At 41.8% G+C, this 19,186-nt stretch overlaps 1 protein-coding gene across 1 annotated transcript in view; it reads right to left on the minus strand.

The window, feature by feature from the left end:
• Positions 1-19,186, minus strand: part of FAM13A (family with sequence similarity 13 member A) — a gene marked incomplete at both ends in the record, with an annotated part of 130,416 nt that overhangs the window by 64,767 nt on the left and 46,463 nt on the right. The window contains one exon of the mRNA XM_080628694.1: positions 8,307-8,479. Coding sequence (XP_080484820.1) covers positions 8,307-8,479 — 173 coding nt within the window. The remainder of the gene's footprint in view (positions 1-8,306; positions 8,480-19,186) is intronic.

Consider the following 19,186-nt stretch of genomic DNA (forward strand, 5'->3'; position numbering starts at 1 on the left):
CCTGCACAAGTGCCCCAGCAGCCAGCCAGGCTCTCCAGAGAGGTGGTGGGAAAAGATGACTCTGCGGAAGACACCGAGTCTGGCTGGGAAGCACTAAGAGAAGAGTGAGCTGCATGAGAACAACTCCCATCTCTCTGCCTAGAGCTACAAGATGCATCTGCCATTGAAGCAAAGGACATCCTGGCTAAAAGACAACTCTGACCAGATCTATTAAAACCTGACTGCATTTGGCTGGAGCACAGCCCTCTCATGCCAGTCCCAGGGCTTTTACCTGCACCCAGCTGTGCAGTACATCAAGAAACACAAATTATTGTTTATGTGCTGCCAGATACAATGATGCTGGGCTCAGTCAGCTCAGCTCACTGCTGTGCCCTTTATATGCAACATCAGCTTTGAGTCTAACCACTCCATACATGTCTAGGCTGTGCAAACACTCTCCTATCCTGCTGCAGGCCGGTCTGAGCAATGTTAGGAGTGGCAAAAGTGCATATTGAAGGGAAACAAAAGCTCAGTGTAAGCCTGTATTTAGTTATCAGGAACATTCAAAATAACAAGAGAAAGGGTAGGTAAGCATGCAACTTCCCAACCCACCTTTCACTGTCCCAGCAAAAAATCCAAGTTTTTCTACTGAAGGGGCATAAATCCAGCAAAAGCTAATGAGAGCTTGGAGTAAACTTATTTTCTGTGATGCTCAGTAGCCCTCTCAGAATGGTGGTCACTTGATTATTATTTTTCCCCCCTAATTTGACACTTTCTGGAATTTTTGGGTGTTTTTTTTTGTTTTCATTTGGGTTTTTTTTTGAAGGAAACATCTATAAACTTTATAAAACATGGTGCACTGTTAACAGTGCTCCCAAGAGAGTCATCATTTCATGGTGGTTAGGTGGTTCCTAACCATAATGCAGGATGGTTTACAATACAATAAAAATGTTATTTTACTAGATGTTAATCCCTCCCTACATGACTCAAACTTTCTGAATGCTGAGAGCTTGGAAACTGTGAAAGGGCCTGTGGAACCGGTGGTGGAATCTCCTGTTTCCAGTAGTCCTGTCAAAGCCTTAATGACTGGAAGTCATTAACATCCAAATGGCCTTTAGTAATTTCTTTGCCATTACCTAGTGGCTTCTCTTTGGAGTCATCCCTAGTGCGAATACACTTCTTACAGCAGGTGCAGAATGAAAAGGAAAGCTTTGGTACAGAAACAGAACTATCTTCAGACTTCCTAAGTGCAACCCTCTTGGAACAGGAGGAAGGCACTGAGCCAGTGTGAGAAAGTGCACTTTGTCGATAATCAGTCAGCTTGGGATCACATTCCTCAACAGATAAAATGAGAGGAAATCTCTCATGGCCACTGACCATGAAAGAGGAGGATTTCACAACAGTGAAAAAGCTCAGGGGCAAATAGATGCAAGCAAAGTGACAAGAGCAGTGAGTGACACCCTGCCCTGCCACTCCCAGACGTTTTGTATTAGTCAGCCAGCTGACCACCTCGATTAAAAATACACACGTGTGTCATGGGAAGTCTCAGCTGAACTCCAACAACCTACACTGCAACGTGCTGAACACAGCGTCCAAACGTACAGCTCTTTCAGCTCAACCGGGAAATGGCAGCAGCAAACAAGCCTGGCTGAGAACTCTGTGACCTCTGCCCACTGATCTTCCTGTGCACTGCCTGCAGGACGCAGGCCCAGGTCCCCTCTGGGGAGCCGCACAGGAAGGAGCACCTCACAGCTTCAGGTGGTAGAAAACTGCTTGCTCTGCAAAGCTACCGGAAACAAGGCATGCACTGCTGAGCCTCCTTAGCTGAACAATGCACCAGCCACTTCAACAGACAAGCTGAGGAAGTTAAAGGAGAGAGAACTACTCACTGCAGCAAGAATATGTCAAGTGGCAGCACAGAGGCTCTGTTGCAATAATAAATAAAAATAAATCAATAATCAATAAATAAATAATAATAAAAAATAAATCCTAGTTGCAGTAAGACAGGTTGGTGATGGGTGTCTTGGGTTTTGTGAACACCAATATTGAAAGCTCAAAGATTTCCAGGGCTGGCTTAAATTCCTTATCCACTGCATGTTCTCCCATAAGAGGCCAATGATCCTTGTGCTTGAAAATTACTTTAGAATTTTCACAGACGTTTGCACCTTATTACCCACTTCAAAGACCATTATCTGACCCAGTTGGTACCAGAAAGCCACCAGCCTCATGAGATGAAGGGACTTTCTCCTCACAGTGAAAGCAGACACAAAAAATGGAATGAGATTACAAAAGAAAGAATCCTTCCAGCTGAGAGGGCAATGCCTGAGATACAGAAAGGGAGTAACTTTTTTCAGCTTTGTTACACAATTGCTGTGAACTTACTGTAGTTCCTTTCTGGTTTTTAAGGCTGCTGGATGCTGTCCCAGGAAACAGGAAAAGCCAATATACTTGGCTCATGGACCGAAAGAACAACTTTTGTTTCCATATGCACGTTATGGCATTAAAGTGCTGCTTTCTACATCTTTCAACAGATCTTTGTTTCATTTATGATTCTTGTTGCTTCCAAGATGAACCTCTGCTTCTGTGGCACATGACAGGGCATCAGATTCAAAATGTTTTCGATCCCACAAGTCATAATTTGTCACTCTCTTTGCATAGAGAGGCAAAGATAATATGGCTAGAGGTCAACAGGGAAGGTTTGAATAGTGAAATGGACAAAGCCTAACCTAAAGGAGTAACTTGTGCAGGGTGGAAAAGAGAGGGCACATGCTTGAAAAAGTAAACTGAAATCCACCCAGGTGACTCGCATGGAAAAAGATCTACATAATTACATGTTTCTGTGTCTGTCATTACATCTCTACCTACAGGGGAGAAAAACCCTGGAAGAGCTCAGACCACACCTGACTTGCCATTCACAGTCACCTACCTTGGTGAGACACATAAATCACATTTCTTTGTGGCTGTGTTTTTTAGAAAACTGAATGCTTTTCTTAACAACTCATTATGTAAGGCAGTTCCTACTGCCAGCATCTCACAATGCAAGAAAGAAGGGAATTGATTGCATAGGAGGGTGGAGACAAATGTACTCTCAAAGTTAAGTGAGTCAGCTTGGAAAAATTAACTCAACACAACCTAAAGAGAGACAGTGACAAACAGCAATAATACTTTACACACAGAAAATCCTCTCTGAGGGCTCAGAGCAGGGCCCACCAGAAGCTGCTGCCGAATGATGCAGAAGGCAACTGCCCTCACCACCTCCTCACTAGCCTCATTCCAGACCTTTGCTCCTTTCCTGAGCCGTTTTGCTGAAAAGTCCATGGCTATAGAGTCCAGGGCAGCCTTGTCAGCTGCCTGGCTGCAATCCCTTACGTAAACCTGGCAGCAAGGCTCCTGAGTGATAAGTAAATTATTGCTTTGGTTAGGGACTGAATGTACTGGCACGAAAGACTTCAAAAACAAAAAAACCCCAAACCTAAACAAAAATAGTCAGCTAAGCAAACAACACCAGCCCCCCTCTGCTTAATTTGTTCTGGCAACAACAGGCACCCAAGTTCTTATCACATGCCAGATAATAACAGTAAGTTTTAGCTTGTCTTGGTTTTAAACCGCAGCTGCTAAAAGAAAAGCCAACAAATAAGGGAAGTGTTTATAGTAAGCACAAACTTCTCAGTGTACAAATACATGTGTTTTTATACCTCGACAATTAACAGCGAGAACATGGAGTGTCATTAAGAGGGTGCAGCAGGGTACATTAACCCAACCCTTACTTTAGGGAGGCGACTACAGCACGTGAAGCCTTGATTTGCAGGACATAGGCCAGATATAAGGATCTCTGTGAACAAAAGGTTGATATAAACAAACCTTCCCTTTGAGAACATGAACATGTTAGAAAGCTGGCACCGGGTATCTGTGCTGGCAAATCTCACTGCAGGTGTGACTGCAGCCACAAACAGGAATTTATGATCTTTGGCACACAAAGACAAGGTAGAAAGTACTGGAGAAGGCAGCCTGCTTACTGAACAACTGCAGTCATTGCTCTAAGCTTTGGTTTTCGGGAACTGCGCAATGTTTTTCACAAAGTTTGACTACCATACATGCGCCCATAACCCAGCACTTGACCACTACTAGCAACAAAGGGTACCTGGCTGCACTCCTCTGATCAATATATAACAGCATTGCAAACTGCAGGGTGCCCTCCCACTGAGGGATGCTCCTTCAAAACAGTACCAGAACTGCAAAGAGATGCAGCTCCAGGTAGAACAGCCATATACAACAGCAAAGCATATTTTAGTGCCCTTTCCTGAGCAAAAGATCCAGGACATTGACAACAAAAGTCTGCAGACAGCAGGCACCTCTGAGCCAGCATAAGCCAAGAGATTTCTGCTCATCATCAATGATCCCTTGCCTCACATCCTGGCTGCAGGAAGCATTTTCCCTCCTGCCTGAAGGCTATCTCTTTGCTTGTATATGAAGTTTGGCACAAAAGGCTAAGAGCATTGCTTGTAAGAGGCCCTCCTACCTTTGTATTCACTTACATCTTAATATATCCTGTCCCTGAAGTAAAATCCATTTGAATGTTATTTGAAGCACTGAGTTTTAGCACCTCCAGGCAGATCCAAAATCATTCCAGTTTCTACTGCAGTTATGTATACCCCTTCTGAACCAGAGTTTTGAGCAGACTTTGTCCTAGATAGCAGAAAGAAAGAGGGACCCAAAAAGGGACTCTGAGCTTCACAGAGCTGCAAGCCCATCCTAGCTCCCTCTCACTAAAGGTCTAGTAAGATCCCAGGGAGCGCTGGTCCCTTCCACCTAGTCCCAAAGCTGCTGCCTCCTCTGGCTCATGAGGTCTGCAGTGTGGGTCTTGTGGCTGTCAACCAAGTAAAGTATGCGTGTGGTTCCTATGGTCTGAAAGCTTGGCTGCCCTGCTTTAAAGCTCTCCACAGGAGCTCTTGCAAAAATGAGATAAGCCTCACAGAAATACATATCAGGCTGCATATTGCCTGCAGACTTTCATGCTTCTCTCAGAGAACTCTTGTCTCCTGTCCCTTCCTTTCTTTCTCCACTGTTTTGAGATTTACTCACACTGCATTACAGGTATGGTTTCCTGCTAGTGCCTAATGAACAGTTTGTCCTTGGCATACAGATGTAATAATGAGGCAACTTTCAAGAGAACACATACATTATGTGCTAGTGGGGATTATAGGTACATATAGTTAATCCACCTATTCTGGTGAGAAAAAAAGAACATATCAACTTTACAAATACAATTTTCTTAGGATAACACTTGTGAACAGAAGGTGATACAGATTTTATGCTCTGCACTATGTTTTGACTGCTACTGATGTATCACATATTTCAAATGACAGCAGCACCTTCAAAAATTTCCTGCCATAAGGAATCATACCTGTTAGGAGGCATAACATGATTTCAATGTTTAAAGAATTGGTAAGCTATTTTAGAAGACACAGTCGTAACTGTAGCTGCTACTTAGTATGCAGATCTTCATTTTAAGGTTAACTGTATGAAGACACATGCTGAGGGGTATTTTAAATAGTATCAAAATTAACTAATCAACCAGAAACCTTTCACTTTCTCCCTAAAGGCCTCTGCTCTAGCATCAAATGAAATGGACTGAAAATATATTAAAGATTACAGCTGTGGGAGGGGAGGGGGGCTTACAGGCTTACTGTGTGCAGCTATTTCTTCACTGTTACACTTGTGAGCCTGCTAAAGGTGGAGTTCTGTATCTACTGTTCTGTGCAGCCCTTCACCCTCTTCTAATCCACCCATATCACAGTATCTGAGCATAGAAAGGGAACAAACCATAGGCGTTTTCATGAGACAGCAAATGATTATCATTGCCAAGAACAACCTTTATTCTTTTCTAACAAAGATCATATGATAGCTGAGCAGATACAGTCATTTCACTAAAATGTATCAGATAATTACGTATAATTAATGATAACATTTATTTAAGAACTGTTAGTACTTTGTGACACAACCCTCCTCAACAAGAACAGTAGCGTGTTTGCAAAGCACTTTATAATCTAGGTCAGATGCCAGAGTCCTTTTGCTGAAAAAGGTGAAAACTCCTAATGTAGCCTTGCACTGAGATGATATCAGGTAATATCTCAATGTGAGCCTAGGTTACACAGGAGTGACACAAGGCTGCCAACAGCGTGTTTAAAAACACTCTTGATATATCAGAGCACTCCATTAACGACAGAGAATCTGTTTCTGACTGTTGTACAGACAGCTGTCCCCCAAGTGTATTAGGTCTGCAAGAGACCTCTCTTCCCTCTTAGGGATGGTCCAGGGCCTCCTCTCCATCCTGCCCTGCCCAATAACCTGGCATCCTGGAGCAGGATCGAAAACAGCAAGCACTATCTACTCCTTCTTTGGGAGCAGCACTAGATCACTGACAGAGGTACTGGAAGCTAACAGCAGTGCAGATTCTCAGTTAAGTAAGTATGTACAAATGTGTGACATAGGACAGAAAATTAGGGCACTATCGAAAAAAATGGGATTACAGAAGAATTAATGTCTACAGCTTATTAATTTCCCAGGTAAAATAAGAGATGCAGACAGAGATGAAAGATCATCTAAAGGCTTGAGCATTGAGATTAGGCTTCTGCCTAATTACAAACACATCTCATTTGGTGCTTAACATCCTGCGCAAGTGGCTGCATGGTTCTGAGTTACTAGCTGGCCTAACTGTCCCATACTTCAACAGTACTCTTCTAAGTAATCACAGATTGATGGGAAAGTATGAATTCCTACAGCAAATAATTGTTTTTTGAGGACTGTTCTCCTAAAAGAATCACATTTTTTTGGGGCACCTCATGAAGTACATCAGTCACACATACCGTCCCAGACACGAAATTCATAAGTTCTTTGTTTCAACTTGATTTCCCTTTACACCTTGTAACATGTAATGGAGTATGGGCAGGGGCACACTCTCTGCCAAGCTCCAGAGTACCAATGCAAGAGGCTGTAACATCTGACCCAGCCCCAACTGCTGGGCCCTTTCTTGCTGGTAGAACTGTACTGCCTTTTCAGTTTTGCCAGCTGACCTACTTCGGCAATAGTTTCCTCACTCATCTCAGTTAAAATGACCTGAATTAATGAAGATGTGTAAATGAACCTGATGCTTTCTGGCTGCAGGAGTCTTAGGGGCAGGCCTGGGGACAGTAAGCCACACAGCTGATGCAGGCAGAAGTTAAAGAGCATGTGTGCCTGCAAGGGCTAGAAACCAGATTTGGCATCTGTGTTTCACCACCATCACAATTCAAAATCTGGTGTTACTGCATCATTTCCTAACTCATCCCACCATTATTATAACCAAAATCTGGTGCTAGTGCATAATTTGCAAACTCATAAGGTGAGCGCTGTCTGTCTGTGTGAGTGCTGAGAATAGCACGCGTCTCCTGCTGACACAGTGAAGTCACTCAGTTACGTGTCTGGCAGCACTGCCTCTGCTTTGTGTTCTGCGTTGGTATGCAGAGACGCTGTGGTGTCGTGTTTCATGACATGTAAATAGCACTATTTCCCACATTAGGCCAATCCCATATTTCAGTAGCATACAGCAATTTCCCACAGTAACCTGAATCCTTCATGCGCTGCACTAGACACAAGAAGAAAGGGAATGATAGACTCAATTCAATATGCTGAAAACAACAAAAATACACTGGTTCAGCGAAATGTTCAGTGAAGAACTTTAAAACAAACTAAACTGTCCATTACCTGTTTGCTTCACTGATATAGTGCCAACAATCAAAACTCAAGATACTCTTTTAGATGCTCTAGACAGACGGACTCTTACAGATGAATTCAGACATATACAGACAAGTACTCTATTCTCTGTCTTGTCTGGACAACACTAGTACTTCTCATTATTCCTGCCAGAAAGAAAAAACCCTCAAAAGCCCCTTCCTTTTTGGATTAAGAATAGGAATAAAATCAGCCATCTGTTAAGACCTAAACTGGGAAGACCAAACATGCTTAACTACTACTACACCACCTTACATTTTGGTTGCATCTAGTGCTCGGTGTAATTTCTAGTGCCTGATCTTAGATCAGTCCTGTCCATCTGCACTCCTTCACCAACCAGCCCACCTTCATATGCTTGAAAATTGATAATGGGAAGGCAAACTAAAGCACAGAGCTGGCTTTGTAAGGAACCTGTTGGAATGTGTGGCTTCAACAGGGATATGCATGTTAATCTGCCTTATACCCCAGCATGCTAACTTTGTAAGCATCATGTTCAAAATGTTCAGAGCTGGAGGTGCAGGTACAGAACAAACACAAATTAAAAAAGGAGCACTAACCTGGAGAAAAACACATCACTGTTAATGAAGGAAATTTCATCTGTTAAATCCATCTCCTTCCAACATGAACCACCATCTGTCAATCGGAGGCTGACCTGAGGTATTCCATCTGATAGGCCTGGTTGGGGCATTAGACATGTTTGGCCGGATCCTTCCATTGTGGACTTTGTCATCTACAGAAGTAAAGAGATAGAAAAATGAAACATGAAAGGAAGAAAGGACAGAGCAGCCTTTTCAGATAATCTAACAAAAAGACATTCCATACCAGTGTATAAACAACAAAGAATATGACAAGGTGAGAAATAATACTATAAAATACATATGAATCAGACATTCTGTTTGATAAAGACTATTTAAAGAAAAATAAAGGTGTGTCTATGGAAAGAACACAGGTAAGAGCAAGATTTAAAAAAGCAGAGTAAGTAAAATAAACAGAAAGTTATTTTCTGAATCACAGAAAACTTCCCATTGAATTTGATTTGCCTCTTGACACAGCTAGAGAAACAGATGGTAAAGGCAATCATACACCTCTTCTCCTATCCTTTTTAATTTCAACTGATGTCAACATGTGCCCTGGAAGGAAATTTCTTAGACTGTGAACATTCTGTATTCATGTTCCTTGCTGAGGCAGCCAGGACACAGAGCTGGAAGTTCAGCTCCCCAAATCCAAGACAGTTTCCAAGCATCACTGAGCCCATCTACATGAAGCCAGGGGTCTTGCTCTGCCCTTTCAGCAGAAGCATACAGAACACAAGAGGAGACAGTGCTGCATCAGATAGGTGTCCAGTATCAGCAGCAGATAAAGGATGCTTAGGGGAGAAAGACAGCAAGTTCAGAGGTCTGTCCCTCATGCATTGCCACAGCTTTTAGCAATCTGTGCTTTGGAGCTTTTTTTAGATTAAGAGGTTGCACCTGGTTCACTGTGTTATAAGCAAACATTGAGCCTAACCTTTGTGATTACACTCAGTTTTCTCCTGTGTTCACTGTTATTTTTAGCATTTGCAAGATCCTATGGCTGGGAGTTTCACATCACATTTCACAACAACATTGTTACACACTAATTAAAGTTATATAAGAAAGTATTTGTATTTAGATATGGTGACAGATATTCTTTCCCTTGTTTCTGAATTATGAGAATTTGCAAATAATTGTTCTTCACTCACTTTTCCCATACCATTCTTGACTTTATACTACTCCAGCAGTTGTCTCTTATCAGACAAAAAAAAAAAACCAGTTTATATAGTCTCTAATTTTACAGAAGTATTCTGATGTGTTTGATTCTTTCTGCTGCTTTTCTCTACACCTTTTCACCTTCCGTAGCCAGAGCTGCAGGCAGCATTATATATGTAGGCAGATTTAATGATGACTTCTTATCAAAACCCAGCATTTTATTTCCTTTCATAATTGCTTACTGATCTGACAGCTTCGTGATGTTTCAGCAGCATCAAGATCTCTTTTCTGAAAACAAGATCTAATTTGGAGCTCATCAGTGTACACATTTATATAATTTGTGGTTTGTGGCCATTAGTTACCATACAGTGATGGAAATTCAACTTGTAATTCTTTTCAGCCATTACAGAGTAAATTAGGAGCCTTCTCTAAGTCCCTGTAGCCAGCTTTTAGTTTTTCCTACCTTGAGTAAGTTTCTAATATCAGCACCTTCAAACTCCTTCTGGGTCATTATTGAAGTAGTTGAATAGCACAGATTCCCTAAGGGACTCCAAGGAACCCTCTCTCCACTGATAAAATGATCATATATTTTTATTGCTTTCTAATTATTAATCCATAAAAAGTCTTTTTCTCATAAACCAACCATGTATTTTTACTGCTTTCTAATTATTAATCCTAAAAAGTATTTTCTTCTTAACACAAGACATCTTTGCTTCTTTAAAAACCTTTGCTAATCCTATCAAAACCTTTTGAAAATTCAAGTGCACTACATTGACTACACCTATTCACATGCTCACTGGCTCCTCTGTGACAATTTTTTTCTCTAAAGAAGTAATGCTGGTGCTTCGCAATGACTCCAATTATCCATTTGTTGATTAATTCTGCTGCCTGCTGCAGTTTCTACAAATCTGCTGGACAGTAAGTCAGACTTTCTGGATCACTCTTGAACCCTTTTCTTACCTGGCTTACCCTAAGATTTTTAGGAAAATTCTTGGTGCTTCCTGTTTCATAATGCTTTGTTTCACTTACTTTTGTGTTCTAATGCTTTGTGTGTGTTGAGAAGTTTCATGGGACAGAAAGCTGCTTCTTACTGAAAAATAACACATATACCAGAGGCAAAGGCAAACCAGAGAGATACATTAAGAGAGCTTCCCAGCTTCAGCCTCTGGACTGCATGCTTTTGGTGAGATCCTGCCTTTGCTAACATCACCGGGCATTTTGCCTGGAGTCAACATCTCACCTTTGGACCGCCACTGGCCTGAATCGATACTATGTCAGCCCACTGCCTGCAGCAGTCACTGACTTGACACCATGGAAACTCGGCATACAGCACACAGGCATCAAGCCATGGCTCTCAGCTGCTACACAACTTCAGTAGTGCTGTGATTTAAAAGGGGAAGACCATGTCTGCAGGGAGGAGGGGAGGCAGGGATCTACACATGGTAGCATTACAGGAGAGACTCACAACAGGAGGCAGCAGGGCCTAGGACTTGGAGGCACCAAATTCTGCCAGAATGGCTGTTAAGCCTTTCTTTCCCCCTGAAAACTTGCAGTCCCTCATTTAGCTGTTCTGTATCTGAAGGTGACAGTTATCTCGTGTCTGCACCTGAACATCTCTCAATGTGGCCTTTGGTGCTACTTCACTGCCACCTGCTAAAGCTGATGCCATGAACACCAGAAAAGCTCTTCACCAGAGTTACAAGAAATGGTGACTACACGTATGCACAGACCTCTAAACTAAAACAGCTCCTACACTGTCATGTTAGTACTTTACAGAAGTACACGCGGATCTAATCAAAACGGGCAACTTCTGTGATGTAACATATATGCCAGCAGCAACTGAAGCCTGGAAAACAGCAGGAAGCCAGCCTTTCCACCACTACCACACTATGTGCATCCTGATTTTAAGATTGCAATTAACAAAACTAAATAATTTTGCTACTGGATACTGCAGTAGTAAAATCTGCCTTACGCAACAAGAAGCACTAGGAAACAGGCAGCATCTGCCGAACAGCATGTATCAGATTCCCTCTGTGCAAATTATTCATGAAAACTCATTTACAGAAGCTCCTTATACTGGAAAATTCCATAAAAAACCCCTATTTATTATTCTGGTGCTCTAAAAGGAAAAAAAAAAGTTTTCGTACAGTCTGCAATTCTTCTCATTTTCTGGCAATAAAAGATCACTTGGATGCAGGCACTTCCAACAAAAGGCGTGCCAATCACATATAAGCTCTGCAAGAAAATTCTGCTTGAAAGATCATATTCAAATTAGAATTATCACTGCATTTCCAGGGTACCTCAAAATCATTAAGAAGTGGAAGGAACCAATGTTTCAGATGATTTATAAGCTAGTATTTTGACAGCTTTGGAAAACAGTATCATAGCATTGCAGTTATTTCTTTAGCAATACAGTCTCCAAGTAATGGCAACTTATCTCCAAATTAAACTTACATTCAGTTTCAGTGCAAAACTGCTTTCAGTTGCATCTGTATAAAAACACATTGAGCAGCATGGACTCGATGATCCTTGTGAGTCCATTCCAGCTTGAGATTTTCTCCGATTCCATGCAGCAAAATGTATTCCTTGAACCCATATATATAAAAAGTTAAATAAATTTTTTCATTTCAGTAATATGTTTTTAATCTTTATTAACAGTAGGAAGGAAAAATGTTCACTGATCTCATTCTACAGTTTTTAGTTACCCTGTGAAAAAGCCACCTGCACAACTATCATAACAACAGCACTTCACTGGGGTGCCTCTGAGATGAAGATGTGCCCATGGGTAGACAAAGACTTGTGTAATTTGAATTCCTTACTAAGCACATTAAAGAACTATGTACAGAGGCAGCCTAAACACTTTTTGGGTGGTGAAGCTCACAAGAGATCATTTTTTGGCAGATTTCTTTGTACATGCACATGCATATGTTTCATGCAATGACGTTTGACAGAGCAATACCGTACAAAGTGACAATACCTTGCAAAACTGCAGTGCTATAAGTTATTCATTATCAACACAATACTGGGACGACAAGCATATTAGTTGTCAAATGACAGAAAAGAGAGAGAAAAAAAGACAAGTATCTTATAAAGGCTATTCTAATTTTCTTCAATACACCCCTTTTTGTGCTCAGCCTAACGAGCCACCTTATCCTCCGGGGGATGGGGAGGATAGCCAGTGAACCCCCTGGGAGGGCTATTACAAAGGCGCACAAGAAATCTATAAGAAGTTCAAGCATTAGTTTAAAAGGAAACAACAACAACAACAACAACAAAAGCCCCTGAGGAAACTTGTTGCATGTTGTAACACATTTCTACAGGCTGTATCTTGTTACACTCTGTACCAAGTACTGTAGGAGGTTTGTAGTTAGCTGTGCAGCACACCCTCATTTGCATTTTGCCTCCAGAACAGCCATTCCCCTGAATGATTCAAGTGAGGTTTACAAAGGTCTTGAGCGGAAGAATCTCCCCCACTCCCCAGATAAGGACAACCCTTAGCTAGAAGGCAGTTGTTTTCATCTCATCATGTTCTTGAAAGTACTAACAAAAAGAAAGCCATTGCCTATTCATTAAAATACCATCTTGTACAGCGGCTGTTTTGCTTTTCTCAAGAAGACTTTTGGAAACAGTATTCTGTTTGTGTTTTGGCTCACAGCCACTTCTATTAATTTTTCCCCCTCAGATTTAACAACAATCATTAAGTTAACCTGACTTCATTCCTTATTTGTTTGATCATTGTTACAAACTCTAGTTGGAGGCAAATAACTAGCCTTAATGATCTGGATGATGAGGCAGAGTATACCATTAGCAAGTCTGCAGATGACACAAAACTAGGAGGAGTGACTGACATGCCAGAGGTCATGCTACCATCCAGAGCTACCTTGACAGGCTGACAAGAGCCTCAAGTAGTTCAACAAGGGGAAGTGTAAACTCCTGTGCCTGGGGAGGAACAACCACTATGTGCTGGAGTCTACCCAGTTTGGCAGAGAAGGACCTGGGGGTCCTGGCAGACAAGCTGACCATGAGTCAGCCACATGCCCCTTGCCACAAAGGCAGTCAGAGGTGTCCTGTGTTGCATTAGGAGGAGTGCTACCAGCAAGTCAAGGGAAGTGACCCTTATTCTCTACTCAGCACTAGTGCGGCCACACCTTGAGTGCTGGGACCAGTTCTGAGCTCCCCATTGTTCTACAAAAGAGATGTGGACATACAGGAGAGAGTCCAATGAAGAGCCATGAAGATGATGAAGGGACTTGCGCATCTATTCTCTCAGGAAAGGCTGAGAGAGCTGGGACTGTTCAGCCTACAGAAGAGAAGGCTCAGGAAGAATCTTATCAAAGAGTACCAATACCTGAAGGGCGAGGGCAAAGAGGATGCAGACAGATTCTTTTCAGTAGTGCCCAGTGACAGGACCAGAGGCAATGCGCACAAACTGAAGCACAGGAAGTTCCCTCTGAACATAAGGAAACACTTTTTCACTGTGACCATGACCAAGCACTGGCACAGGTTGCCCAGGGAGGTTTTGGAGCCTTTGTCTGTGGAGGTATTCAAAAGCTCTCTCATCATGCACAATCCCTGTGCAATTGGCTCTAGGTATCCCGGCTGAGCAGTGTGGTTGGACAAGATGACCCACAGAGGTCCCTTCAACCTCAATCACTCTGTGATTCTGTAATTTTCCCTTTTACATTCTCATTTATCCAGCTAACTAAACATATTAATTGCTGTAAACTGTGATGCCTAAAATGGTGTGGCATGTGTCAAAGGAACATTTTGTCCCAGGCAAAATCTAACCCATATGGCCTGCCAAAGAGAAATCCATGAATCTTTGTAAATCCATAAAAAGCTTCACTTCAGAAGATGACACCATTAAATCCAAGGACAACCCAGAAAAATAGGAACGTTCTGGTTGAAGAACAAATCTGTCTCCTGAAACATTTTCATCTGGCGAAGCCTAACCCCAAACTGCATTTGACAAAGATCAGATTCAGCCTGAACCAGGTATGTTTATGTTGTGGGCTGTTAGGTTACAGTTACAGGCTACAGCTGCTGAAAGCATGGGTTCTGCCAAAGTCTGCTACTCTGTAATTTAAAATGCATCTTTATTCTCAGCAAAATACAAGTAAAATAGTATCAGATGCTACTGACAAAGGGATAATCCCAATAAAGGATAATCAAAACAGCAAAGAGTGGACAGCTACAAGGAATTATTACACCACACATCCTGCATTAAGCTTTCAAGTTTTGCTGTCTCAGAAAGTTCAGATACAAGGAACTGTGTTTGCAGTTTTATTAGTGACTAGTCAGTTTTATGACCAGTATAAATACACATCATGATGGGTGTTGAAGAAAGTGCAAGAAAACCTTTCCCCTAGAGGCACAAGCTGACCAGTCAAAGTGGCATCATCCCACACATAAAAGAGCCAAGATTCTTCATAAATGACTCGCTGCATCATAGAGATGCTTCATCTCCTTGTGAGCTGTCAGAAGTTCTTGGGTTCAAAGATAAAAGATAAATATACCATATATTCTAAAGGTCTGATGTGGTATGGTGACTCTAATCTTTCAATGTTCTTGAAGAACAGGGACTGCTCCACACCAAGATGCCATATGCATTGACATGGAGTAAAGATACATATCCTTAGCACAGCTCATCTTGCTTTTCTGGGTGCTTCACTCATCTTCTCAAGGAGGAAAAAGAAAAACTTCCAGCATCCCAAGCTATGTTGAACACGTAAATGAACATGTAAATAATCAGGGTAATTTATACCCATTTGAGTAATTAGGTAGTCAAGATGCAGAACTTTTTGAAGAAGCTAACTCTGAGTTTATAGTTAAAATGTCATAGTTGAAACGATGACAAAGATGTTTCCATGAGCTTATCATAAAAAACACCAAACAACCCAGGAGGTATTTAAAACATTTACAGTACTTTCTTTTATTTAATACTGCATGAACTTACTCTTCCAGAGAAGAGAGAAACCTCACTCAAAAACTTCCTTAATAAACAAATGGTACTCAGAGATGTCCACCAAAACAAAGAGGTCCACATTATCTTTTGAAGAGCTTCGTATTTTGTCAGCTTAGGGCTCATTCAGCTTACAAGTAGCGTATACCAGTACAAATATTCTACAGAATAGAAAAAGGCATGTTTCTTTGCGAAAACCTAGGCATGGTTGAGTGATGCAGGGAAACTTGAAATGTTTTCTTTCCCACTCAAGTCTCAATTTGGCTGGCTATCACCACAAACCTTACATGTTAATCTATCCACTCATCAGTGTTACTTCTGCTTCTTGAATGACTGAGAAAGGGGGACCATCAGCCAGATGTACCTGTTGCCTGACAGCTAACCAACCTGATTCCACCAGTTCACTCAACCAGGCACATGTGTCTTTGCCAACAGACTGGCAAACCTGGCAAGGAGAGCTTCAAACTAGTAAAAGGTGGAAGAAGGGGTGAGTTATAAGGACCACACACACACAAAGCAAAACAAGGGTTGAGTGGGTATACCTCCAGTAAGTGCATGCAGCCAAGGAAGTGCCTACAGGACATGACTACAGGGTATCCTCTTGTACCCCCTGGGAGAACAGACATGCTCCAATGCTCCTCTGAAATGCTTGTACGCACCGTGTATGGAAAACAGGCAGGAAGAACTAGAGACCTACGTGCGGTCACAGGGCTTTGATCTCATTGTAAATCAAAGACAGATCCACAGAGACGTTGTGGGATAGCTCATATGACTGGAATGTTGCCATCAATGGCTACATGCATTTTAGAAAAGACAGACCAGGTGGTGGAGTTGCCCTTTGTGTGTGAGAACACCTGGAATATCTGGAGCTCTGTCTCAGGGTGGATGAAGAGCAAGTTGAGAGCTTATGGATCAAGATTAAAGGGCAGACCAGCAAGGGTGACACTTGTGGGTGTTTGCTACAGACCACCTGCATCAAGAGCACACAGTAGATGAGACCTTTTACAGATAGCTGGAAGTAGCCTCACAATCACACAACCTGGTTCTCATAGGGAACTTCAACCACCCTGACGTCTACTGGAGGAATAACAAAGCAAGGAACAAAGAATCTGGGAAGTTCCTGGAAAGCACTGATGATAACTTTCTGATGCAGGTGATGGAGGAGCCAACAAGGAAAGGTGTGCTGCTGGACCTATGCTAACAAACAAGGAAGGACTTAGTGATGTGAAAGTTGGGGTCAGCCTGGGCTGCTGTGACCATGACATCATGGAGTTTAGTATCATGTGAGGAGGAAACAGGGCAATATAATATTGCAACCCTGGACTTCAGAAAAGCTAACTTTAGCCTCTTCAGCAATGACAAAGACAGTGGGATTGAATGCATCCTCAGCAAGTCTGCAGATGACACCAAGGTGAGTGGTGCAGCTGACGCTCCTAAGGGACAGGATGTCATTCAGAGGCACACTTGGACAAGCTCGAGAAGAGGGCCCATGTGAACCTACTAAGGTTCAACAAGGCCAGCAGGTCCAGGGAGGTGATTCCACCCCTCTACTCTGTTCTCGTGAGACCCCACCTGGAGTACTGTATCCAACTCTGGAGTCTTAAGCACAGGAAAGACATGGAGCTGTTGGAGCAGGTCCAGAGGAGGGCCACAAAGATGATCAGAGGGTTGGAACACCTCATCTATGAGGAAAGGCTGAGAGAGTTGGACTTACTCAGCCTGGAGAAGAGAAAGGTCTGGAGAGACCTCACGTCAATACTTAAATGGACGTTTCAATACTTAAATGGGGTGTATAAGAAAGATGAGGATAGACTTTTTAATAAGGCTTGTTGTGTAATGGTTTTAAACTAAAAGAGGGTAGATTCAGACTAGATATAAGGAAGAAAGTTTTTATGATGAGGGTAATGAAACACTGGGAACAGGTTGCCCAGAGAGGTGGTGGGTGCTCGTCCCTGAAAACATTCAAGGTCAGGCTGGATAGGGCTTTTGATCAACCTGATCTAGTTGAAGATGTCCCTGCCCACGGCAGGGGGATTTGACTAGATAACCTTTAAAGGTCCCATCCAACTCAATCTATTTTATGATTCTAAACTTGGAGTGAACTTAAAGCAAGAGAACAGTCCTCATTCAAGAGACTGCTCTAAGTGCTAAAAATGGGCTTATGCCGAAGCATAGATTCAGTTCAAAAAGTAATAAAATATAAAAAGGAATTAAAAACCACCTTGATTCATCACTTCATCTACCACCTACAATACGGATTTTAAAACCATGCAGGCATATTCCAGCTGAGAAGTTCTTTCAAAGAAAAAATGCTTCATCATCCTAAACAGCTGACACTGGGAGACAAAGATCAATAGCTCTGTTAATTCTTATCAGGTTTGCAGAGAGTCAGCACAGATAACATAAGCAATAACACATACTTGAAAAATTCAGCTACCAGCTCTCTTCTGTACTCACAACCAAGAACCAAATCCTTTCCTGAGTAACTGCCACACTGAAATCATAAAGTCATGATGAGTGCAGTCATCCCCACAATCTGCGCAGATGCCGCTGTCACATTTGGATTTCTGTCACTCTACTTGTATTTTTAGATATTAGATCACTAAAACACCTCCTCTGTACTCCGCCCTACTCAGATATCAAAAGTTTTAAATTTGATGCAATCCTAAAGTGTATATAAAGATTTAAAGTTCAACCAAGTTCTGCTGTTTATGTAATTTCCTGTGTCTTAAAGAGGTCAAGACCCCTTGGATTCAAAGAGATGAGCATTATCTTCCTTTAAACCACAGCCTTCATATTTGACAGAAGCCACTGCAAACAGCAGAACTGCTTAAATGCTTGAAAGTAAACACACGCTTACAAACTTTGTTAACACTGCATGATTCCAGAGGTAGGGAGCTAGCAAATGCTCTCAGAAAGCCTACAAAATTCAAGCACACAGTTATCACATTTCTAGCTCCAGAGTTAGGTCACTTTCACTGTACGTGGATCCCATAATCTTGTTTCAGTAAACTTTCTCAGAGTTAAAGTCATGCCTGTTATAGCTCATGGTCAAAGCCCATGGGCTTGAAATTGCACAGGAATTACTTGTGTCAGAACCATTTTCTTATTTGTAACTGCTGTACCAAATTTTGTCTATTTTCAGTGAAGCTTTAAATTAATGCCGTAACAGCAAGTTAATTCCTAATGTGTTGCAGATATCCAAATCACAATAAACTCACTGTCTCTAACTGTATTAGATCCACAGAACTAATCTAAATGAAGAGCAACAGACACTTATTTTACTTATTGAAGTTAATAGATAGGATTCTGAATATAGACCAAGATTTACTGAGATGGTAACAGTTTTCCTCAGTTACTTTTCCACCAAAACAAGTTTCTTGAAACTTTAGTAATACTGCTAATAGAAAAGTCTGAAGAAAATCTCTACAATATGGCTGATTCTGGTCTGAGGCCACATGAAACCACTCTAACACAAAGTCAAACCAGCCTACCCAGTGAATCACCTAATACAGAAAGGCATAGGAGGGAGAAGCCCCATATTTAGCTGTGCTACCTGCTTCCATACTTACTTATTTAGGCAGTCACCACCTTGGTTTGAACTGTCCATGTATGACTAACAAGGTTAGACTTAATGACAAGTAGAAGCTCCCTAAAAGACTTCAGTACTGACCCTGTTTTTTTCCCCATTAGCTAGCTCTATTCCCTATGACATATCATATAACTTATTCAACCAGTGAAAAAGGCC

This window comes from Psittacula echo (genome assembly GCF_963264785.1).
Source record: "Psittacula echo genome assembly, chromosome: 1".
In the NCBI taxonomy this organism is placed as follows: domain Eukaryota; kingdom Metazoa; phylum Chordata; class Aves; order Psittaciformes; family Psittacidae; genus Psittacula; species Psittacula echo.